The sequence below is a fragment of the Thermobia domestica genome, chromosome 15 (assembly GCF_964235325.1).
Source record: "Thermobia domestica chromosome 15, izTheDome1.hap1.1, whole genome shotgun sequence".
Classification (NCBI taxonomy): domain Eukaryota; kingdom Metazoa; phylum Arthropoda; class Insecta; order Zygentoma; family Lepismatidae; genus Thermobia; species Thermobia domestica.
Window position 1 is genome coordinate 124055803 of NC_137468.1, and position 26594 is coordinate 124082396.

The 26594-nt window shown below is 37.5% G+C and overlaps 1 protein-coding gene across 1 annotated transcript; it reads left to right on the plus strand.

The window, feature by feature from the left end:
* Positions 1-23906: 23906 nt before the first annotated feature.
* Positions 23907-25847, plus strand: LOC145671607 (zinc finger BED domain-containing protein 4-like). The gene has a single exon (XM_081740800.1). It carries the CDS (start codon positions 23907-23909, stop codon positions 25845-25847), a length of 1941 nt encoding a protein of 646 aa, XP_081596926.1.
* The last annotated feature ends 747 nt before the right edge of the window (positions 25848-26594 follow it).

Here is a 26594-nt window from a genome sequence, read left to right on the forward strand (position 1 = left end):
CCGTTTTCTCACGCAGCTGGTCATCTTTCATATGAAAAATTTGCACATCACTATACTCTGCAGATGGAAGCCCTGGAGGCTTATACGGTATCAGAGGATTACAAGAAATTAAGAACTCATGGAACATTCACAATTCACACAAAAAGAGGCCTTCTTGAGCGAAGATCCAAGTGATATGATTACACTAGTTAACAAAGGTTTTCTTACATAAAAGGAAATACCTCTTCTTAAAGGAACTTTTTGCGCTGAATTCGAATATGCACTCGTTTTTTTCCATCACGTACGATTTTCAAGTAACAGAGGGATTTTCGGGAATATCCCTCAAAAATTTCCCTTTTCGATTATTTTACACCCCAAGATCTTGTCTCCTTGCATATACTAACATAGAAATTATACCCAAGTATACTTTGATTCATATTTAACAAACCCTCCAAGTTTCGTAATAATCGCTTTATTCTTTCTAGAGAAATAAATATGTTTGTATGTATACTGTGTGTACTGTTTATTGCACCTTATAGTAATGCTTTCAGATCTCTTAAGTTGAGGTATAACGTTTTGCTTTATTACCACAAACACATATATAAAATATAATACAATATAATTTACAAGAGTGACAATTTACAATAAACATTAATACAAATGAACCAAAAGGTCATAAAAAGAAACAAAACTATCACAATATATGAAACTTCCATTGGGTTACAAAAACGTACACTACTTCCTTCTTTTGTAAGAAATGTATTCTCTAAAAAGACCCCAACAATTGTCCCTCATCATTGAAGGATCCCATCGTCTTTGGTACCTTTTCTCCATTGCAATTATATCTTAGTGGAATCTTTCCCCCTGTTGGTCGCTGAGAGAACCTGGGTTAGCAGGAAAGAAGCTGAGGTAGGAGTGCAAAAAGTGGATATTTAAAGACATCCTACATCCAACTCTTTGTATTTTTGTATCATGTCCTGTACGATTTCTGTGTAACTCTCAGCTTTGTTATTGCACAGAAAGTTGCGCACAACACACTTATATGCTGTCCAGGCAGCTAGCTCAGCACTGTTTAACTTGCTGTCAAAGCTATCATCAAGCATTAATTTCCTAATTTGGGGACCAATAAGCACTCCCGCTGAAATCTTAGCATCACTCAGGTTAGGGAACTTATCTCGCAAATACTTAAAACCTTCACCAGATGTGTCCATGGCTTTGACAAAGTTTTTCATAAGTCCTAACTTGATATGAAGTGGCGGTAGTAATATCTTATTAGGATCTACCAAAGAAGCGTATTTGACGTTGCATTCTCCAGGTACGTAATTCACTCTAGGTTCCCATTCCTTCACTTCATAATGTTTGTCATCAGCTCGGCTATCCCATAAACTTAAAAAACATTGGTACTTCGTGTAACCGCACTGCAGTCCTAATAAAATACCAACTACCTTGAGATCACAACATATTTGCCAACAATGGTCCTTGTAATTTATAAGATATAGCAAAGTTGACATGGTGTCATAGGATTCCTTAATCTTCACTGAGTGCGCAAGTGGTATAGAAGGTTTTTATTTCCATTATGTAAAAGGACAGCTTTTATGAAGGACAACTACATAGTTTATACGGTTTACCCAACATTGTTAGGGTCGTCAAGTCAGGGAGAATTAGGTGGGCAGGTCATGTAGCTAGAATGGAAGAAAGTAGAAACGCTGTCAAAGTCTTGACTGGTAGACCCATAGGAAAACGACCATTAGGAAGACCTAGGCGCAGATGGGAGGATAATATTAGAATGGATCTCGCAGAGATAGGAATACAAAGTAGAAACTGGATGCAATTAGCTAAGGATAGAAGTCAGTGGAGAGCTTTTGTGAACGCGGCACTGAACCTCCGGGTTCCATAGGCCATAGAGTTAGTTAGTTAGTTAAAAGGACAGCTTTAAGGCTGACCTTTGACGCGTCGATAAATAACCTCCATTCTTCTGGAACGTAAGGAATTCCTAGCTCCGCCATCAACCCATTTATATCCGTACATACGCACACATTATCTTGCATTGAGAAATAGCTTGAAAATTGAACATGCCTTTTCCTGTACACTGATATGTTCGTTTCTGCATCCAATAAGTTCCACTGCTGGAGCCTTGATCCCAGAAGTTCCGCCTCTTGTTTTGTCAGGTGCAAATCACGGGCTAGGTCATTAAGTTCACATTGCCGGATGAAATGTGGTGTACGCGAACACAGTCAGGGATGAACGTTGGATCCTTGAATGTACATGTTGATGTCGATGGTTCATCAAGGTCATGATCATCATCAGAGTCTTTTGGCCATATCTCTTCCCAGTTGGTAGGGGGCTCGGGAAGTTGAAGTTCATCCCCGTGCGGAATAGGTCTAATTGCGGATTTAACGTTGGGATAACTTATTGTGTATTTGCTTTTTTTAGAATCTCCCTATATGTAAGGGGACAGGAGCTAGGGGAATAAAATATCTGAAAAAGGGAAATTTTTGAGGGAATTTCCCGAAAATCCCTCTGTTACGGGAAAACTGTACGTGATGGAGAGAAACTGAGTGCATATTCGAATTCAGTGCAAAAAGTTCCTTTAAGATCAGGTGATTTTTATCATGTAAGAAACAAAAAGTTCAAAATTGTTAACTAGTGTTATCGAACAATGCTTAAAGTAGGCCATGAAAATTTCTCGGGGATTAACTCAACGTCAAACACAACGTTAGCAAGATTAATTATTCATTCCCAAATACTGTTACGATAACAGAAGTTCTACAGGACTTTTGTGGGCATCAGTTTTTCATTAGAGAGACAAGTTGAGCTAATGCCACCTTCCTTGTGAAAATATCTCAATGCGCAAGAATGTCATTTTGATTGCGGTGAATATTGTAGAGTCTCTATTGTTATGTGTTTTAAAACCCACACGTAGAAGGAAGAGGCCTTCTACACGCAATGGTGTGGACTAAAAATGACAACTCAATTCTGCGTGTACGAAATAAATCATGTTAAACTCTATTTTCACTTTATGGATATGTTGTGGATATAAATTACAATTAGACATGGAAAGTGCCGAAGTAGAAAAAAGAGGTTTGTGCAAATATCTGCCATGATCGAATTTAATGCTGCCATTGAAGCCACGACCATTCAATCACACTTCTTGAGATAATTGGAGATCTATACTAGACGGCTTCAAATGATGCAAACAGTTTTCGAAGGACTTAAGGTAGCTGTATATGGACAAGAAAAATGGAAGAAACTAGAAACAGGAAAACTGTAGCTGTTGATGGGTGTGATTCTGATCTATTCTGATCGATTCTGATCTATGCTGAGCCTTAGTGTATTCAAGGTTTTGTGCATTCTGCCAAGGGTTATCAATCTGATATAGATGATAACGAACAACAGCTGTAAAAAACAATATGTAATTGACAACAGCTTTATTGTTGATCCAATCAATTATGTTTATTATTTTGTTATATCGTCCCCGCCTTATAAACCTAAATTAATGGACGTGAAGACGATCTTAATGTAAATCTAAAAGAGCGTAAATAAACAAGGTATATAACAAGAAAGTTACATATTTTGGGATCCTTTAACACGAGCGGCTTTGGTACCCGAGGAGGAAATAAATCCGTAACAGGGCAAACCCAATTTAACGAGCTAAACCAATTCATTTAGATATAACAATCGGATACTACAGTACCATTCAATTGATGTTTATAACAATCGTTTATTGGTTGATTGTTTATGTGTCAAGATGTTGTACAGCAAACGATGATTCCAAGTAATTTGACATCTGCAAGGACACTAAAAATTGTATAGCTACCGTTTAGATTTAGAATCTCCTAAAAAGAAGCAAAGTTCTGCTATGCTTCCCCTCTGTATCAGATTAGTTCACCAATTGTATTAGCTTTTTGACACCTTTCATATATGAGACGGGATGATTAACAAGAAAAAATTCAGTTATCTATTAAATTCAGCATTACCTCATTTAGCTGACTTTAATAGAGTTTGCGTGACCTGTGCATCGACTGAAGGGAATCTTTTCAAGAGCAGAGAGCTACACCACAAAATGTACCCGATTAATCGCCAGCAGTTAAGGCTTACGAAGTGTGCTCATCTCTAACACTGAAACAGACTGTCATTTGGCCGGTATGTATGCGAGCATATCCATCTCCGTTGACCAGAGCGAGGACTGACTATACCGTAATTGTTTTCCAACTGACCGACTAAGGGAAGATCTCAAAAGAACCTAAAATCGATTCTTTACTTGTCTCAACGATCAGATCACCAGTCTCAGATTAAAAGTAACGCTCCTTCGGAGGTTGGAACGTTATGGCTTCCATAACAAATTTTTTCAGTATGCAATCGTGAAAATATTAGTAATGATACACCCGAACCTAGTGAATACTATACTACTCTGTATGTACGCCTTAGTGAGCAACAAGGACTATAATTAAATGCATATTTGATAGCCTCGAGTGTTAACACACAGGATACTTTCTTTAAACAATATATCCGTAAGAACACAACTCCTTGCAGTAAACATTTACTATCAAGCTAACGAACAAGAACAAGCTGTGGCGTTATGGGTGCTAAGTACATTTTTCAGTAGGAAGCAATCTCAGATAGTATTGTAGTTGCATATAAAAGCGAAGAATAGCAATTGTTTGAATATAATTGATAAATTAATAAGTATGTTTTGCACATTTGGAATCAACACATAATTCAGTCCCAAGCGACCACCAAAAAAAAAAAAAAACCGCTGTACGTTCTCAAATCTATATGACATTGATATCCTCGTCTCATTAAAGCGAGAAGGAAGTCCAAGGTTTTTTAAGTGGTTCGCAATTGTATAATGTGAGTTAAGTACCTTTAAGAGAACTACTGCTTCGTTTTTAAGACCTAGGTGTACAACACAGGATACTGCGGCTTCCAATTCATTGTTGAATTTCTTTACTAGCTGTTAGCCAATAGGATTTATGGAATACATGGCGACGTCCGCTGCTTTCTAAATTTCAAAATAATTCTAGAAAGACATAAGCCGTCATAAGCAATTTAGTTTTACCGAACGCCTCAAAAGAGAAACCTCGAATTATTGGCACACCTGTTGCACCCTAAACTGCTAATTAAAAATCCAACATACCCCTCCATCTTCAAAATCATTTCTTTAATCAGCGCAACAATTAGTGGTCGATTTAATCTCTTATTATTATGTTTTTTCATACATTGTGGGATACTCTTAGAATCAAGTCAAATGACATCCCTGTTAATCTTATCTTTCTAAGGCGATTTCTGACCTAGTGGATGCATATTACAAAAAGCTTCACAAGCTCGTCGTTGCTTGTTCTATCGCAAGTGTCCCATCAATTTGTGCATCATCCTAACTCGCTTTCTCTTCACTATACCTTAGGAGCTCACCGTGATATACAGTCTTTCTCAGTTAAAGACTTCCCGTTCAGCACGTCACTGGTTTTAAACTCGAATATTTCAATTTGCAAGTCCTAAGGAAACTATATGCTGTCGTATTTTTCCAACTTCAACTCACACTCTCTTGTCGGTTGTAGTGCATGCAAACTGATGTCTACGATTAGTAATACCATTATTTCTGCGGAAAGCCACAGTCGGCAGCCTTGTAGATATGCCATATGAAAGTAATTTTTCAACAGAGTGTAAGTTGCAATTGAAAAATCCTATTCTGACTACTCTTCTTTTCAAGTATTACAATAACTGGTTAGTTGTAGTGCATGCTAACTGCTTGCATTCGTTTTGAAATAGATGAACACATATCTCGGCATAATCTCTTAGTAAAATATCTTAATGTTTTTGTAACTTGGTAATACAATGTTCTCTGTAAACAGTCTGTAGTATAGATCTAAGATCATATCTGTGTGTTTCGACTTTCTTCTGGCCAATAATAACGGCTCTTAGGTTGACTGTGCAGGGAATGTCTCTAAACAGTTTGCCATGCTATTCCGCTATATGCATCGATCATGAATGCAGAATTCTATAGAAGATTTGGTGCTTCTAAAAGAATATACTTGGTTTACTAAAGATGATTCTGGTCAACGGCCATAGATATTCTCGCATACAAACCAGGCCAAATGACAGTCAGGTTCAGTGTTAGATTGAGTACACTTCGTAAGACTCAACTTCTGGCGATTAATCGGGTACATTTTGTGGAGTAGCTTTCTGCATGTGAGAAGATACCTTTGAGTCGATGGACAGGACACGCAATCTCAATTCAACTCAGCGAGATAATTAGTGTTAATTTAATAATTAAGATTACAGAATTACTTCTTGTTGATCATTCCGTCTCAGATATTAAAGGTGTCAAAAAGCTAATTCAGTTGGTGCACTAATCTGCTACAGAGGGGAACTAAGCAAAACTTTACTCTTCGGTGAGAAAATGTGTAGAAGATCGAGGATCGATTAACTTTATTACTTTATTACTTTAATATCTATTACTTTATTTGGACACCGACACTAGTAAGTACTCGAACAGTATTACTAAGGGAGAAAATTTAGGGCTTCTGCTGCAAGAAGTGGGAAGTGAGCCAAAAAAGTTTTATATATTTTAGATGCACTTAACTGAAAATCTGCTGAAATTAAGAGAGTTAAACTTTGCTTCTTTTTAGGAGATTCGAAAACTAAACGGTAGTTACACAAGGTTTAGTGTCCTTGCAGATGGCAGAGTCCATGGAGTTTGTCATCTGCTGTTGAACATCTAAACATTTAAACAATCAAACAATAAAAAATTTTATAAACGTACAATTAAATTGTACTGTAGTACACGAATGTGATATCTAAATTAATTGGTTTTTGATCGTTAACTTAAATAAGTCCAGCTACGGTTTCATTTTTTTTCAGGTAACAAAGCAGTTCGTGTTAAAGGATTCCGAGTTATGTAAACTAAACAATAAACCACCTTCATGTTTTACACCTTGTCCACACACCTTTATTTAGTTTCATCAAGATCGTCTTCATGTTCATTTTGTTAGGTTTATAAGGGTGGGACGGCAGCCGTTGTAAAAGAAATATTGGTTTTTTACAGCTGATGTTGGTCATCATTTAAATCAGATTGTCTTCTGATTTGCCATTTGTAAATAAACTCCCTTGGCAGAATGCAGACTACCTTGAATACTTCATATCGGCTCTTTTACACTTACATGTGTCTCGTTCACAATCCTACCTTGCAATCATTTTTATATACAGATAAGTAAGCTTATCAGGCTGGAGCCAATGGTAGCTTTGTGGATGCTGGATTTCGCATATCCTCTTTCACACACCAACCTCCATCGACTGGGTTCATGCTTAGACCATTTCCCACCTGGACTTGGAGCTACTTCCGAATTGAATGGTGTACACCTGACGTGTTAGTGGGGGAAGAAGTGTCCATATTGAAGCTTTGTAACTACTTCCTTGTTATACCTGATAGGCTTATACTAGGAAAGATATGATTCCATCTCCATACATGGAAATAAGAAATGTGTAATATTGAACATTTTCTTAGGATTGAGATTAGAGTACTAACTCCCTTGAAGACTTTGACTAACATGCACAATTCTTTTTCTTTTTGGAGGATATTAAAGGCTTGCAATTATTCTCTCCTGAGTATAGCTGATGTCGTGTCAAAGTCTGTTGTAACATAAAAAAAAAGTGAAAGCAGTCTTTTAAAAACGCTAAAGTTTCTTCAAATTTAATGATTTCGTAGCATTTCCTTTCGGTTTTGCTTGTATGTACTATTAAAAGAATCAGCAACTGCTCATGAAAGCTTCTAACAAGATTCTTAAAAGATCTGAATCACACCCATCAACAGCTACAGATTCCGCATTTCTAGTTTCTTCTTTTACTGTTGTGCATATACAGCTCCTTCGATATCTCTTTGCATCATTGAAACAGCCTAGTATTTATCTCCAAGATTCTCAAGGACCGTGATTGAATTGTCATAGCTTCAAAGGCGTAATTATATTCCATCGTTCAGATATTCCCCGAAAGCTATTTTTGTCTTTCGGCACTTTTCGTGTCTAATTGTAATTTATGCCCATAAAATATTAGGTAAAAATAATGCTTAACATAATTTATATACGTACTTAACGCAGATTTGACTGGCCATTTTTAGTCCACACCATTGCGTATAGAAGGACTCATCCCTCTACGTGTGGGTTTTAAAAAACATGACATGAGAGACGCTGCAATATTCACCGCAGTGGAATTGACATTCTTGCGCATTGAGACTTTATCACACAAGGAAGGTGGCATTATCTCAACCTGCAGCTCTGATGATAAGCTGATGTCCACAAAAGTACTGTAGAACTTATTTTTCGTAACAATATTTGGGTATGAAGGATTAATTTTGCTAACATTATGTCTCATAAAGAGTTAATCCTCCATAAAAATTTGTGGCTATCGTTAAGCACTGTTCGATTATCATTTCACTTGTAACTTGGCTCAAACACGCCTCTTTTTTTGCTAAATGTAAATGTTCCTTGTGTTGTTAATTTCTTGTAATCCTCTCATACCTTTATACAGCAGCCAAAATTAACGGTTCGGAAAATGTCACCGTCTTAATTTTGAGATTTCCTAATATGGTTTCTGTCATGCAGTTTGTTGCATATAGATTTCCTCATCGTGACGTAGCTGAATAAGATTATTCAACTCCTTCGACGGTTGTGAGTATCTTCATAACCCCATGTAGAGGTCCCCGAGCAAAGTCTAAAAGTGAGTTCTCATGATCTTGAGTTGGCATGGCCATTCAGCATTTTCAGTAAAGTTGTCATAGTGTACAAGATACCCCAAAGTTCTCCAACATATCCTGACACAATGTATCCAATCGTGCTTAGAAATTACTTAACTGCAAACCTCAAAGCGTTACAACTATGGACCGTTCAGAAATTTCTCCAGCTGTGGTACGATATGAACTCCTTTCCAGTACAATGGCTAATCTAATGTCATAACGCATGTGCTTTTTTCCATTTTCTTGCAATTTTTTACAGTATGCAGAAGACTAGAATATTTGGTATTAGTATTTGATGTTGAAATATTGAAGAAATTCAGAGAAACCACACTGCTTATATCAAACATATCTAAGCACACATATGTGTTTTCGACTTTTTTCTTGTTAATCTTAACGGCTTTTAGCTGGACTGTGCAGGGAATGTACTTTAGGCAGTTTCCCATGATATTCCGCTCTATGCAGCGTTCATTTATGCAGAATTCTACAGACGATTTGGTGCTTATATTTTTGTAAATGAATTTACTTGGTGATCTAGGATGGCTCTGGTCAACGGCCATGGATTTGCTCGCATACATACCAAGGCAAATGACACTTAGGTTCAGTGTTAGATATGAGTACACTTCGCAAGACTCAACTGCTGGCGATTAATCGGGTACATTGAGTGGAGTAGCTATCTGCTCTTTAAAAGATGCCTTTGAGTATGTGGAAAGACACGCAAACTCTATTCACGTCAGCGAGATAAGGTAGTGTTTAATTTAATTAATAAGATTAGAGATATTATTCTTGTTGATCAATCCGTCTCAGATATGAAAGATGTCTAAAAGCTAATGCAGTTGGTGCACTAATTTGCTACAGAGGGGAAGATTACTAAAACTTTACTTACCGGTGTGAAATGTTGAGAATATTGAGAAATTCAAATTCTCCAATAAGTTTAATATGACTGTGCGATATGGCAGTCTGTAGTACAAGAGCAACCGTGCGAGTCAAAAAGACTTTTAGGTTTTATAGCTTGAAGATTAGTGTGATTGATACGTTATCAATATTGCAACTTGATGAAATCAGTCAAGGTTGCAAAAGACGCATGGAATTTTTATATAGATGGAAGGTGGAATCAGTTTGCATGCAGTACAACCGACGAGAGCGGGCGGGATGAAATGGGAAAAGTACGGGAGGTCATATTTTCGTTAGGCCTTGCAAATTCGAAATATTTGAGTTGAAACACTGTGACGTGCGGAACAAGAAGTATATAGCTGAGAAAAATTGAATATCGAGGTGAGCTCTTAAGGTATAGCAAAGAGAAGCGCATTATTTGATGGACAAGATGAAAGGTCACTTGCGAAATGACAGGCATCTCTGAGATTGTAAAGCTTTTTGTAATCTGCAACCACAACAATAGAAATCGCTTTAAAATAACATTAGCAGAGATGCTAATTGAAACAGAGATGACCTAGCTTTGATAATAGTATTTTACAATGTCTGAAGACAAATATTATTCGATCTCTAATTGATGGGGTGATTAAAGAAATAATTTTGAGGAAGGACGGCGATGTTCGATCTTTAATTAGTGGTTTAGAGTGCAACAGGTTTGCCAATAATTTGAGGGTTCCATTTTGAGCTGCCCGGTAAGGCTAAATGGTTTATGCCGGATTAACTCCATCTTACAATTCTGTGTAATTTAGAAATTATCAGTGGACATTGGCATGTACTCCTTTATTCCTATGGGTTTAGAGGTAGTGAAAAAATTCTACAATTAATCGGAGGCCGCTGTATTTTGTGTTGTGTACCTAGGTTTAAAAACTAAGTAGCATTGCTTTTAAAGCTGCTTTACTCACATTGTGATTACACAAGTGCTTTGTTCACTTTTCTTGCACTTATTTGCTGTATGCGGAAGAGTAGAGTATATAGTATTAGTACTTGGTGTTGAAATAATGAAGAAATAAAGGGGCAATACACTGCTCGTATGAAAAGGAGAGGTGTGTATCTCAGCATTACACAATCGTTGTGTCGAAGCTCTCACAAAATGTATAGCTATCGAAACGTTGTTTCAGAATAGGAGATCAAGACGCGAGATACGAGTGAGGTTGAGGACAGCATTGACACACCAAGAAAATGAATGTATAGCAGTAGAGGGAAAGTGGATGTCAGAATGAAGAAACGAGATACGATATTCTTATCAAGACAAAGCTACCGTGAAATAAGATTACTTTTTCATTCAAGGACTTGGATATGGATAATTTTCAAAAAGAGACATGTGAAATAAATGACTTTTTCTGCTCTATGAAATTAGTGGTACTTAGTTACTAATCAAAGCATACAGTGAGCTTATATGGAAAGATTATTATATTAGCCCACTGAGCTTATATGGAAAGATTATTATATTAAGACCTCAAAATATTCTAAAATCCATTCTTTATTTGTTTCATCGATCAGATGAGCGGTCTCAGACCCAAAGTAAGGCTCCTTCGAAGGTTAGAATATAATGGGTTTCATAGCAAGTTTTTTCAATATCCAGTCGGGAAAATATTAATAAAGATTGGCCGGAACCTAGTGAATTCTACAAACTCTATGTAAGTTCTAGTGAGCAGCAATGACGCTAATTAAATGCATATTTGAATCTCGTAAGTTAACACACAGGAAACTAAGTTCAATAAATCCGTAAGAACACAACTTTTTCGATTAAACAGTTCTATCAGGCAAACGATCATGAACAAGGTCAGAGTGTTATGGATGTTAAGTAGATTACTTCAGCAGGAAGCACTCTCAAATAGTATTGTAGTGTTTATAAACGGGAAGTATAGCAATTGCTTGATTAACATTGTAAAATTAATACTTATGTTTTTTTACGTTTGGTACCAACATTTTTCATCCCCACGGCTCCACCTAAAACCGCTGTAAACCCTCGTCTTCTTAAAGGAAGACTTAAATCCACAGTTTTTTAAATGGTACGCCATTGTATAATGTGAGTTAAATAACTATAAAAGCACTCTTGCATTATCTTAAGTCCTAGGTACAGAACAAGATCTTACGGCTTCGGTTTCATTGTTGCTTCCTTTACTAGCTTTAAGCCATTAGGAATTAAGGAATAGATGCCGATGTCCACTGCTGACCTCTAAATTTCACAGCGTTGTAAGGACATAATCCGTTTAGCCTTACCGGTAACCCTCGAATTATTGGCGCACTTGTTGCACTCTAAACCACTAATTAAAAATCGAACATCACCTTGCACCTTCAAAATTATTTCTTTAATCACCGCATCACTTCGATATTGATAAAATCTTTTATTAATATCTCTTTTCAGACAATGTAGAATACTATTACAATGAAGTCAAGTGACGTCTCAGCTAATGTTGTCATTTTAAGACGATTTCTCACGTAGTGGATGGATATTACAAAATGCTTCACAAGTTCGGGGATGCTTATTCTATCGCAAATACCCATCAACTTGTCCATCATTTAACGTGCTTTCTCTTTACTTTACCTTATGCTCACCTTGATATTCATTATTTCTCAGCTAAAGATTTCTTGTTCCGCACGTCACATTGTTTAAACTCGAATATTTCGAATTTGCAAGTCCTAAGAACAATATCTGCTGTCGTACTTTTCCCATTTCAAGCCTCCCGCTCACGTCGGTTGTACTGCATGCAAACTGATTCCACTCGTTCTAATGCAAGTATCATGGCGGATTTCCACATCTACTGTTATTATCTTTTTATCTACATTCATCCTGATATCTGCAATTAGTAATACCATCATTTCTGCAGAAAGCCACAGTCGGCAGCCTTGTACATAAACCTTAAATCTTTTGCCATATGAAAGTAATTTTTCAACAGATTTTAGTCAATTACAGCGTGTAAGTTGCAATTGAAAAATCCTAATAATACTACGCTTCTATGTCTGGTTGATTGTAGTGCATGTTAACTGATTACATTCTTTTTGATAACAGAACAACACTTTTCTCGACATCTCCTCTTAATAGAATATTTGAATGTTTCTGTAACTTGGTAATACGTTCTCTGAAAAAAGATTGAAGTAACGATCTATGCACACATGAGTGTGCTTCGACTTTCTTCTTACCAATGTTAACGGCTCATAGCTGGACTGTACAACTAATGTACTGTAGCCAGTTTGCCATGATATTACGCTATATGCTGCGATCATTTATGCAGAATTCTACAGACGATTTGGTGCTTCTATTTTTGTAAAGGATTTTACTTGTTGATCTAGCATGGCTCTGGTCAACGGAGATGGACATGCTCGCATACATACCAGGCCAAATGACAGTCTGGTTCAGTGTTAGAGATGAGTACACTTCGTAAGCTTTAACTGCTGGCGATTAATCGGGTACATTTTGTGGTGTAGCTTTCTGCTCTTGAAAAGATATTTTTGAGTCGATGGACAGGACACGCAAACTCTATTAAAGTCAGCTAAATGAGGTAGTGTTGAATTTAATAGATAAGATTACGTCTCATATGTGAAAGGTGTCAAACAGCTAATATAATTGGTGAACGGATCTGCCACAGAGGGGAAACTTAGCAGAACTTTACTTACCGTTGAGCAAACGTTTAGAAGATCGAGAACTACAAATCCTGCAATAAGCTTAATAAGAGTGCGCGACATGGCAGTCTGTAGTGCAAAATGAACCGTGCGAGTCAGTAAGACTTTAAGGTTCTATAGGCTGAAGATTAGTGTGAAAAATACATTGCGTTCTCAATATAGCAGCTTGATGAAGCGAGTCAAGGTTGCAAAAGACGACTCGAAATTTTTTTTACACGCAAATTAAACTTACAAGCTAAGCAAAAGTTAATAGTAGTATCTATTACTTTCTTTGGGCATCGAGACGAGCAAGTACACGAACACTACTACTATGGTAGAAAATTCAGGGCTTCTGCTGGAAGATGTGGAAAGTGAGCCTAGGAAGTCTTATATCTTTCAGGTGTAATTCACTGAAAACCTCCCAATGTGACATAAGTACCAAAACAAATTTTGTCAATCGATAATTTTGTTGATGTCTGTGTTCTACATGTGTTCTACCAGGCCTGTATAATTACTTTCTTTCGCGAATCAGTTCTTTAAACCACTAGCTTCATAAATTCATCGGCCGGACTTGTCTCACAGGCCAAGAGAGGCGTGCCTGGGTCTACAAGGTAATCTCGTACCTAATTACCTAAAAATATGATATTAGAGTTTCATTCCAATAAGCTGCATGTGATTCCTTTACAAGCTTACGACCATAAGTGTAATACAAGTGTTTCGGAAAATTGTTAAGCTTCGTGGCCTTCTGACAAGTAAGGTTTCCCAGGTGATACACGCCGATTTTAATCAAACTTCACAGGTTTGTAGAACAGCAAAAAATAATCGACACGTATTTTTTTATAGCGGCCCATATGCATATTTAGGCGGTATAATAGGGCTGTCAAATTTGGACAACAAAGCATACTTTAGGTAATAGCGCGAAAACGAGAAGAGATAGCCAACTGTTGTAAACGAGCAAGTTGTCATGACATGATAAGCATTTCAATAACACATAGCGCTTCCACGGGGATAACCCACAATATCCGCAAATGAACCAATCAGGGATGAAAAACAGTCACAGAGCTTTATCTATTACGCGGAATCCAAATAACGTAGGTAAGAATAACGAATGATAAAAAATAAGTGATACGTGTTTTTTCGTTTTTGCAAGATGAGACAAAAAACGTAAATAGATGCATCGTTATCTCAATGTCGAAAGATTGGAGAACTGGGAATATGAAGATGTGAACGCCTGTATGAGAGGCAACCTGTCAATCAATGTTGTAAAACTGGTTGCAGGTGACAGGTAGAATACTGCTCGAGAGAAAAATACCAAACCTGGTCTTGTTCTTCAATGGTTTGTATGTTATATCTATTAGTAGTTAGTGATTGCGAACAGTTCAATGCTCATAATCAGTAATTCAAAAGCCGCCCAGCAGTAAACGAAATCAAGCCTTTCCTGTAAGAATCGGCCGTATAGGGTAGTAATACAAACATTGATATTGTTTTGCAACAAGCCCGTTGTAGGCATAAATATGCCCTTTGCGGGATACTAAACAACATGTTAAACACAATTGAACAGGTTGACAAAATAGACAATTCATAGTCACATGCATATGAGCATGCATTTAAACCAAAACACATGAATATGTTACACAAGCACTATTTTCGGTAACATGCTGTATGTTGAACCATAGCCGGCTGCTATTTAACAGAAAGAAGCGTAATGTCGAATATTGTATGGAACGAATATAAGCAATTGTAGTTAATATTCGTCATACAAATGATTCTTATTGATATCGGACATGAGCCTAAAAGAACTTCCGGCCACCAACTTGTGGAAGGTACGCAGGCTAAAACCATAATTTGATTATTTCTTTGGTTACTTTGCCGGATGTCGATGCACAAATCAGCATGATTTCTGGTCGAAGCATTGTTTGTTGTACACGTGGCCCGAACTTTCTCTGAGGTTCTTTCTAGACGATGAGCATAGGCGACAGTAGCTTTCCATTGGCAGATACGATTGGCTGTATCGTGTAACTGTGTGTCGTCGCAGACAGAGACTGAACACTTGCGTAGACCTGTTTCTCTCCACGCATTGCCAGACATCTACCCGAATGAAATTCCAAATTGAATCCACTCTGATCTGTATTATACACATTCTCCGCGCCATGAGAATTTATACATGAAGGAACATTTTGCACGAACCTATTAGCATTATCATATATATCTTTGGATTGTTCTGCACTATTGTACGAGACATATTTTGTAATTTTCCGTGATATAATGTGATGACGCCTTTTAAACTGTCATTGTCATTTCTTTGACGCTTTAAGCCCGTCGAATCCCACAGTTTGACTAGCTTCTATAGCCCAACGTCGTAAGTCTGTGTCATGAATTATAAGATTTTTGCATTTAGCAGTATGAAATTTCTCATATACGATTGCATCAAAATGCGTCCCTTTTTCATAATTTGTTCCACCGTCATGCAACTGTCTTTCCCATTTATAGAGATCTTTCCTACTTTTGACAAACTTGAACCTATGTTTCACAGTTTCAAACGACAGACGCCTCTTCTTTCCACTTTTCCAAAACTGAACTGCCTTCACTTTACATTCTGTGTCTACAGCTTCGCTGGTGCTCCCTTTCTCCGCAATACCGACGTTGTATTGTGATAATCCTTCGTCTTCGTTGCTTTCTGTGATCTTCACTCGCGAGTGAAGAAGCGACGTCATGTACATTGATTACGATGCCGTAGGATCTTTTGTTGTGTACCTAGGTCTAAAAAGACGAAGCAGTAGTGCTTTTAGAGCTCCGTAACTCACATTATACAATGTCGTACCATTTAAACAACCGTGGATTAACTTCTCCCTTTAATAAGACGAGGTTATCACAGACGTATAGCTTTGGGAATTAACCGCGGTTTTTTTTAGGTGGGCCCTTGGGATTGAAAATTTTGTGATACCAAATGTAAAAAATTCAAGTATTAATTTATCAATGATAATTAAGCAGTTGCGGTATTTCCCCTTTATAAGAAACTACAATATTATTTGAGAATGCTTCCTGCTGAAGAAATCTATTTGAGTCATAACGCAATCACATTTTTTTTTAATTGTTAGCCTGATTGAACCTTTTAATCCAAAGAGTTGTGTTCTTACGTATATATATAATTTAAAGAAAGAATCCTGAGTGTTAACACTCGAGCCTATGAAATATGCGTTTCATTAGCGTCCTTGCTGCGTACTAAAACTTACATATAGAGTTGTGTAGCATTCACTAGGTTCCGGACTATCATTAATAATATTTTCGCATTTGTATACTGTAAAACTTGCTATGAAACCAATTATATTCTAACCTCCAAAGCAGCCTAACTTTGGACCAGCGAGCGGGGATCTGATAAATGAGACAATAAAGAACAGATTTCAAGTTTTTTTTGAGATCTTTTCCTACACGGTTGTGTGGAAAATATATACGGTATAATAAATCCTCAGTCCTGGGTCTTCACAATACAACCTAAGTGTGGGATCAAGTGAGCTCACTGTATGCTTTGATTAATAACTTAGTGCCACACATTTCATATAACAAAAAAGTCATTTATTTCAGAATTCTGTTGATGAAAATTCTTCATATCCAAGTTTTTGTTTGATACTACAGTAGCATTGTATTAATAAGAACATCTTATCCCATTTATTCATTGTGACATCCTCTTTCCCTCTAATACTATACACTCATGTTAATGATGTGTCAATGCTGTGTTACTCCAAACATATAATCAAGTCGTTGCTATAGCGTCTCGCGTCTTGATTTCCTTTTCTCAAACAACCATGGATAGCTATTCATCTTGTGAAAGTTTCGCCACAACGATTGTGTAATGGTGAGTTACACACCTACCCTTTCGTAATAAGCAGTGTAGTCACTCTGTAATTCTTCAGTATATTAATATCAAATACTAATACTTTACTCTTATGCATACAGTAAATGTGTGCAAGAAAAGTGAACAAAGCTGTAGCGTCATGACATTAGATCAGCCAATATACTGCAACGGTGTTCAAATCGTACCTGGAGCTGAAGAAATTTCTGAACGGCCCAAGTTGTACCGCTTTTAAGAGGTTAGAAGTTTGAGGTAAGAGGCACGATTGTATATATCATGTCAGGAAATGGTATAGAAGATATTTGGTGTATCCTGTACAATTTGTAAACTTTAGTGAAAATGCTGAATGGAAATGCTTACTCAAGATCATTGGGAACTCACTTCTAGACTTTGCTCGGGGACTTCTACATGTGCTTATCAAGACATTTACAACCGTCGGAGGAGATGACAAAAACTACGATTTGCGATCTTATTCAACTACGACTGGATGAGGAAATCAATATGCAACTTTTAAAACAAAACGAAATTGCATGACAGAAACCATATTACAAAACCTCGAAATTAAGTACGTTTATAAAGTATGTTAATCGCTATTTTCACCTTATATTTTATGGATATAAAAAACAATTAGACAGGAAAAGTGCCGAAAGAGATGGTCTTTCGGGAAATATCGGCAACGATCGAATATAGATCTGCCATTGAGGCCACGACTATTATATCACACTTCTTGAGAAACTTGGAGATCAATACAAGACGGCTTCAAGTGATGCAATCAGTTTTCTAAGGAGTAAAGGTAGCTTTATATTGAGAGGAATTATGCAAGAAACTACAAACTATATATCTGTAGCTGTTGATGGGGTCTAGTTGGCTCTTTAAAGAATCTTTCTAAATGACTCCATTAGATGTTGTTGAACTGAAAGGGAATGCTACGAATTTTTTTAAATTTAGAGCTGTTCAGCATTCAATTCGGAAGTCTCTCCAACTCAAGGAGCGAAATGGTCTGAGCATGAACCCAATCGATTGAGTGGCTTGGAAAAGTGGCAAAGGAACAAGGTACTGACCAATAAGCAATGATTATCTTTATGTCGTATAACACCTAGGGCAATAAGTCGAAACCAACTGCGATGGACGTGAGTAGAGCTTTCATTCTTGCTACCCTGTTTGGATAAAAATATACATGGAGTCTTTGCATGTATGGAATATCAAATGATCGTTCTTTATTAACAGTGTTAAACATTATTTCCTTGTTAAAGGTTCGAAATCTTAATGGCAGTTACAGAATTTTAAGTGTCCTTGATAATGGCAGAATCCTCGAAGTCAATCAGATCCCGTTGAACGTCTTAATATATAAACAATCAAAAAATAAACAATTTTTATAAACGTACGATTGAATGATACTGTAGCACGCGAATGTAATATCTAAATGAATTGGTTTTGCTCCTTAACTTAAGCGTGTACTGCTACGGTTTCGATTTCTCTACGGGTACCAAAGCAGTTCGTGTTAAAGGATTTCAAAATATATAACAGAACATTAAACCACCTTCATGTTTTATACCTTCATTAACGTTTAGTAAAGATCGTCTTCATGTCACTTTTTTTAGGTCTACAATGCGGAAACGATATAACAAAATATTAATCATAACTGATTGGATCTACAATTAAGCCGTTATCAAAGACATATCCGTTTTTTACAGCTGTTGTTCGATATCATCTATATCAGATTGTCTTCCGATCTGCCAATTCTACCTTGAATACTTCATATTGACCCTTTTACACTAACATGCGGTTCATGACAAACCTATCTTGGAATCACTTTCTATCTACAGATAAGTAAGCTTATCCGGCTGGAGCCGATGGTGACTGTGTGGGTCCTGGAATTCGCATATCCTCTTTCACACACCAAACTTTTTCGATTGGGTACATGATTAGACAACTTTGCTCGTGAAGTTGGAGGTACTTCCGAATTGAATTCGGAACAGCTGCTGTGTTATTAGGGGGAAAGGTGGCCATATTGAAGCTTTGTAATATTCCTCCCTTGTTATACCTGAAATGTTTTATACCAGCGAGGACATGTATCCTTCTCCATACGGGCAAATAAGAAATGTGTAATCATGAACATTTTGTCAGGATTGAGTTTTGGTTAGTTGAAGACTCTAAGTTTCACAATTCTTCTTTTTGAAGGATCTTGTAGGCTGCCAAGTATTCACTGCTGAGAATAGCTGAGGTCGTGTCACAGCCTGTTGCATCATGAAAAAAGTTAAAGCAATCATTTAATAACGCCAAAGTTTCTTTAAATTTAGTAATTTCGTAGCATTTCTTTTCAGTAGTGCTTCTAGTAACCTTAAAACAATCAGCAACTGCTTATGAAGTTTTCTAGTAGGAATCTTAAAAGATCTGAATCAGTCCCATAAACAGCTACAGATTTCCCTTTTGTAGTTTCTTCCATTACTCTTGTGTATACAGAGCTACTTATATCTTTTGTCTCTATTTGCATCATTTGAAGCTGTGTAATATTTCTCAAGAACTGTGATTGAATAGTCGTGGCTTCAATGGCAGAATAAAATTGGATCGTGTAGAGAAACCCCGAGAACTCTTTTTTCTCTTTTTGCACTTGCTAACGAGAAAATTTCGTGGCCTTCATTAAAAACTGTTCGAAAATAATATCATTTGGAACTTCGTTCAAGAAGTCGTGTTTTTCTGCTAACTGTTCCTTGAGAAAGTTCCTTGAGTTGTTAATTTTTTGTAATCGTCTGACACCTTATTTTCCTTGAGGGCTTCCATTTGTTGAGTATAGTGATGTTCAAATTTTTCATAGAAAAGACCAGCTGCGTGAAAAAACGGAAGCATTACTTTAATTACCATCAAATGAAGGTTCTAGTCCCCTGTTCAATTTAGTCCTTTTGGAAGAATTCAATACGGTTATGACCTTCTCTATATATTGCAGCCAAAGTTAACAGTTCGCAAAATGTCACCGTCTTAATTTTCAGATTAATTAATATGGTTTTTGTCATGCAATTTCATTTTCTTCTAAATGTTGAATAGTGATTTCCTCATCCAGACGTTGTTAAAAAGATCGTATATCCTAGATTTTGTCATCTCCTCCTACGGTTGCAAATGTTTTCATAACCGAATTTTCCTTGCTGAGAATTTATGTGAATAGCAAGGCGCTAGTTTTGTCCTACCTCACAGCCATTTTGATTATTTCATTCTTCATTATATATTCATATGACGTGAAAAAAAGAAAATAACAAAAAACCTGAAGTAAACAAAAAATCAAAATACAGGAAAAGAAACAAGAATACGCAACGCCGTGCCACTCACTCACTGTAGCTAGATTGAAGAAACCTATCAACAAGCCGGCTCCGTCTTTACCGGCTGCGTGTGCATCCACGCATAATAAAACATTGCCGCCGACAAAACCGGAGCCGGAGCCGGCACCGACATGTCGGCGGCTAGTCCGGCTGCATTTGCCGGAGCCGGGAGTACCACCGGCTTTTTTGCCGGGTCGGAAAGCTTGTACCAGCTACCATTTGATTACATTGCCGCCGACTCCATCGCCGGCATTGTCGGAACCGGATCCGGCATTGCCGGGGACGTGTGCAAACGCTGTAACTCTCTTTGTGCATGCGTAGAATTTGATACGATGTAGTTATTGAGAAAGAAATTTATATTACACTTGCTCGACCGTCACCGTCTCATATTCTCGTACCGACAGGGCCACCATATTCATAAATTTACATTACAATTTAGTTTGAAAGTGAAATATTTGCGATAAGCATAAAAGAAACCAACTAAATTTTAATTTATTAAAATTTAAGCATCGAGCTCTAATTTGTGACATACGTGATCGCTTGAGGTGTTCACAACATCCCCAAATAAATTTCATGTTAATCACTCATACGGGCTGTCATTGAACGTACTGGTATTATGATATACAAAATTTAAGTGCTTTTAAATATACCATCAATATGTAGATGTCAATGTGTATTTGAATAAAAGTAGATGGACTATAAAATAATTTTATTATTAATATGAGTCGCAGTAACAACAAGTTTGAGAATCAATGACATAGGATATGTTTGTTACTATTCAATAATAAACTATTAATAATAATAGTCCTAATAATTACAGTAGTATTGGTTCGGGGCTGTAATGTTAGAGCACGTACTTTCAATGTCCTCGGTTCGATTCCTAGTGGGTTAGTTTCCTTGGATCTAAACGTTCTTAATGGTTCGTATCTACTGTAAAAGTATGTTTTACTGCTGAACTTAATTATGCTTCAATTTAGAATGCTATGAACAGCTTGGAAGCAAAACTTCAGCACTATATTGTAATTTGCGGGATATTATTTCAATAATTCATTTTAAGTATCAAATAATGATTTCATGAATGGATATCAATATATAAGGGAAAATTGAAGTCCCTTTGAACTGGATAATAAGCAATTTTAAAATGTAGATCGTTCGTTATCGTAGTCGCCCGCTGGTTGGGAAGCTGCCACTAGGAGTTAGTGCCTTATGTAAATATCGGTCTTTTTTAGTTGGTTTGTTAGGGTGTTAGCGTCTTTTTTCATCACTGAGGCCCATATAGAGACGAGACCTACGACTTAAATTGTGCTTCGAACCACTACTCGGTTTGGAATCTGAGGCTTTGGGCTCCCAGTGGGGATTGAACCCCTGCGCAAGGCAAGCGCTCTAGCCATGAGGCCACCAAGGAGCCTGTTCAAGACGAGCTAAATCAGTGACATTTTCAAAACTTCTATATAACTTTGTAGGAAATGTACACTCGTGTCCAAAATTATTGTCGCATATCTATAACTGTCTTTTTGTAAGAATATAGTTTGATAATGATTTTGCAGGGTACTTTTAATACTGATACTATGCGTATAATCGGAAAATGTATATTTGTGGTAAATTTCATAGAAAAAGATTTATAAATACGAAAATTAGAATAAGTAAAATAAAATGTTGCTAAGTAAACAAGAAAGTTTTGTTTTCTTTTTATTGTTCTTATTTAGTACTCTTTTGACATGAAAGCCACATACATGTCTGCCGATTATACACATACTAACATAATAAGAAGTACCGGGCGAATTCGTTATCAAATTATATTCCCAGAAAAAATTTTTTATAGACATGCGACAATCATTTTTGACATGAGTGTACATTGAGAATCCTCTCGTTTCCAACTTTCATTAAAAAAAAAAAAATCTTTCTGGGGAAATGGAATTTATATTTAATGCTACCTTTGAACCGCCATTTTTCAAGATGACGAAGCGAACGGCGGTATCTCAAAGTCACCAACGGCACGATTGTTAAGTTTACAATCCTGTCAAATTTCAAAACTACTCAGCCTTTTGCACCCAAAATGTACGAGGCATGTCCGTAAAATAAGATCTCTATTTATTTTTCACATAGAAAAATCGTTTATTGGGAACAAATATTACATCGATAGGAAGGCTGGACTTCCAGTTATTTTTCGACGTAATCACCGTTGCGATCGATTCACTTTTGCATGCGCTGTGGTATTTTTCGTATATCCTTGTCATAGAACTCTCCCGCCACGTTGCGCAGGTAGCACTCGACCTCGTTTTTCAACTCGTCTTCGGTCTGGAAATGCGTTCCACCCAGGTGTGCCTTCAACTCAGGAAACAGATGAAAATCACTAGGTACCAAGTCTGGACTGTAGGGAGGATGGGGGAGGATGTCTCATCCGAATTTGGCCAGGAGATCGGCTTATGCATGGGCAGTATGAGGATGAGCACTATCGTGATGAAAACAGGCTCCATTCGTGAGCATCCCCCTCTTTCGATTTTGAATGGCAGTTTTTTTGAAGTGTCAACAGTAGCGATCAGCGTTATTGTTGTGCTAGAAGGGATAAACTAGCACAACCATACATCTTTTCTGTCCCAGAACACACTGGCCATCACTTTTCTGGCACACGCTGCTTGTTTGAACTCGCGGCTTCGGCAAATTCGAATGCCGAAATTGACACGACTTTTCCTTAGTTTCAGGTGTCGTGTAGTGCATCCAGATTTAGTCGCCCGTGACATTGTCTCCAAAAATTCCTCGCTCTATTCTGCATAGCACTCCAGGAATCCCCGGGCGGCTTCAACATGTTGCCGTTTATGGTCTTCGGTGAGCATTTTGGGGACCCACCTCGCACACACCTTGTGATAATGCAAGTGTTCGTTCAAAATCATGTGATTCGTACTCTTACTGACTTTAGGGATCCGTTTGCATACTGTCACACACAGATCTTCAAGCATTGCTTGTTCCACTTTCGCAGTTGCTTTGGCCGTAACTGAAGGCCGACCAGAACGCTGTTCATCATGGATGTCTGAACGTCCATCCTTGAAACCTCTCACCACTTTCGCACGTTTTTGACGTCCAGACACTGTGGCCCATACACTTCGCATAACTGACTATGAATGTCAATCGGGGTAGTGCCCTCGGGATAAAAAAAATAATTACTCCACGCAACTCGTACCTGGCGGGAGTAGTGAGTGGGGGCTCCATTGCGAATGGCTGCCCATTCCAAACTGAACGTCGCAGCGGGCTCTGGTGATGATGTTTAAAAGGGGAGCCAAGCTACACGCCAGTATTGTCAGATCTTGCGTCAAAGCGTTCCTTACAGCTCCAGCGCTTTGGAGACCTTATTTTAAGAACACGCCTCGTATCTTAATGGCTGGACTAAAATAATAGTGCTTTTTGCTTTCTTTCTCTCTTCCTTTCTCTCTTTGTCTTTCCCTGAAGCCACACACACACGTCTCATATTCTGTAGCATTCTTTTTTTTTTCCAGATCTGATATTCGAAATGGTTCGTCCGACATCCCAAATTTGGAAACACTTTAGAACTATCACAGAAGGAAATAAGAAAATATACATCTGCAGATACTGTGCTCAGAAATATTCATATCCCAATGCTACACGACTAACGACCCATTTGGTGGACAAATGTAAAAAGTGCCCTAAAAGTGTTGTGCAACAATATAATAAATCAAGTGAGTGCTCAGATACAGAAAATGAATCTATGCAAGAGTCAAACGTGACACTTCCACTGTCGCCAGAGACATCTACAGTATCTACAACAAAACTTTCTACTTCAAGTGACGTTCATCCCAGTCATGAAATTGCGCCCCAGCCTTTAACGAAAAAACCTAAGCAAGGAACAATTCGAGAGTTTGTCGATTCAATAAACGAAAACGACCAGAGAAAAATAGACGAACTTTTTGCAAGAGCTGTTTACGCATCTGTGCCCCTCTCCGTCTTTGAGAATGAACATTGGAAAGCAGCATTTCAAGCTCTTCGACCAGCATACAAGCCCCCTACAAGAACCGCCCTTGGAGGAAACCTTCTTGACTGTGAATACAACCGTGTGATGGCTCAAGTAGATGAGAAAATTATCAATTCGAAGACCCTAGCTTTGATTTCAGATGGTTGGACTAATATTCGAGGGGAAGGGATTATAAATTTTATTATTACCACTCCACAACCCGTATTCTACAAGGCTGTGAAAAGAGAAAATAGAGAGACAGCAGATTATATCGCCTCTGAAATTATTTCAGTAATTGATGCCGTCGGTGCTGAAAAATTCGGCTTCTTAATTACAGACAATGCTGCAAACATGAAAGCAGCATGGGATATCATCGTAGCGAAATATCCTCACATAACAGCTATCGGTTGTGCTGCTCATTCTCTAAACCTGCTAATTGCCGACATCATGAAACTCAACACAATGCGAGTTCTATATAATCAAGCAAAAACCGTCTGCAAAGGCATAAAAAATTCTGTCGTTGCGTTAGCTGCCCTTCAAAAAATTCAGATTATTAAATATGGAGAACATTTCGTCACTTTAAAGATGCCTAGTGCCGTGCGTTGGGGTGGTGTCGTTCTTATGTTTGAAAGTCTCTTAAGTAATAAGACTGCGTTGCAAGAAACTGCCATTCAGGAAGGGTTGAATATTGAGAAAGAAATCAGAAGCCACATTCTGGATGATGATGTGTTTTGGGTAAGAATTCGAACCATTCTCGAAATTCTTCGCCCTATTGCAACAGGCATTACTAAACTCGAAAGAGACAATTCGCTACTTTCGGATGTACCCGAAGTATTTCATGATATTCAAGAAAAGCTACTGTTACATCTTCCAGCTTCCCCTTTGTCAAGACAAGAGGGGAAAGAAGTAAAAAGGATATTAGAAGAAAGAAAGGCGTTTGCTTGCAAACCCGTCCATCTTGCAGCAAATCTTTTAGATCCCCATTTTCAAGGCAATCACCTTAGTGATGATGAGATTGTGCTGGCATTTGACTTCATAAGTGAACAGTCTAAACATCTTGGTCTTGAAGAAGGTACAGTTCTGGCTAATCTTGCTGAATACCGAACACACACGGGGCTCTGGACAAGAGATGCCATCTGGTCTTCAGCTGGGAAGTCTGAACCAGCAATATGGTGGCAGGGATTATGTACAAATCAGCCTATCTCGAAGATTGCATCCCGTCTCCTAAGTGTACCTTGCAGCTCTGCCTCTTGCGAACGTGTTTGGTCAACCTTTGGGAACATTCACACTAAGGCGCGAAATCGTCTACGCACCGAAAGAGTGGAGAAACTAGTTGCAATAAGATGCAACTTAAAACTTCTGGGGAAGCCTTCCAGCAGTGCAAGCCATACTCGTCCTTTTGCAGTGAGTACTGCAACAACTATTACGGAAGAAACAGATGAAGAAAGTGATAGCTGTGTTTCAGTTAGTGATGAAAACTAGATCTTTAACATGCACATTTTTCGTGTAAGAGCTATACTGTGGTAAAAGAGAAGGTTACGAACTCAATAATATTTTGTATTATAATTATTTTACTTAGAGTTAGAACTGAAATTAAAAAAAAAAAAAAAACTAGTTGTTGTTAAATGTATTACCTAATTTCTGAAGGTGGTTCTACTGGTTTCGACACTTATCGTTGTCAAACGTTTTCGGGGATAGGTTTTACACTACTTTGAAACAGACAAGTTGAAAAGATTGATTCTGTTCTGAAGAAAGAAGTATCCCCGAAAGCGAAGAGTAGCACTTTTGCATCATGAGAAGAAACAACAAAACGTAAGATGACGTTACTTTTTCCTCGCCTCATCAAGCAATTTTCGTAATTGTATTTTACAGTATTTACAGGTGCTCTGCAAATTCAGTATGTTATTATGTAGAGGCTTCAGAAGTACTTTGTAACAAAACAAATATTTAGTAAAGGTCTTAAAAAGAAATCTTTTTTTTTTCATAAATGTATTACAAAACAAAGGCAGATCATAAAGATTATCCATCTCAGTAGTTAGTAATATAAAATACATTTTCAACATCGCTATTCCATTTCAAAGAAGTTTCTGTAGAAGTAGCAAAGGCGGAAGGAGGAGGTGCATTAACAAAATTAGGTGATTTTGAGCGTCCATACGAAGATTGTATTTTTTTTCAGTCTTTTAAAATAATACGTTGTATTGTAACAAAACAATGATTATTCTTCATTCT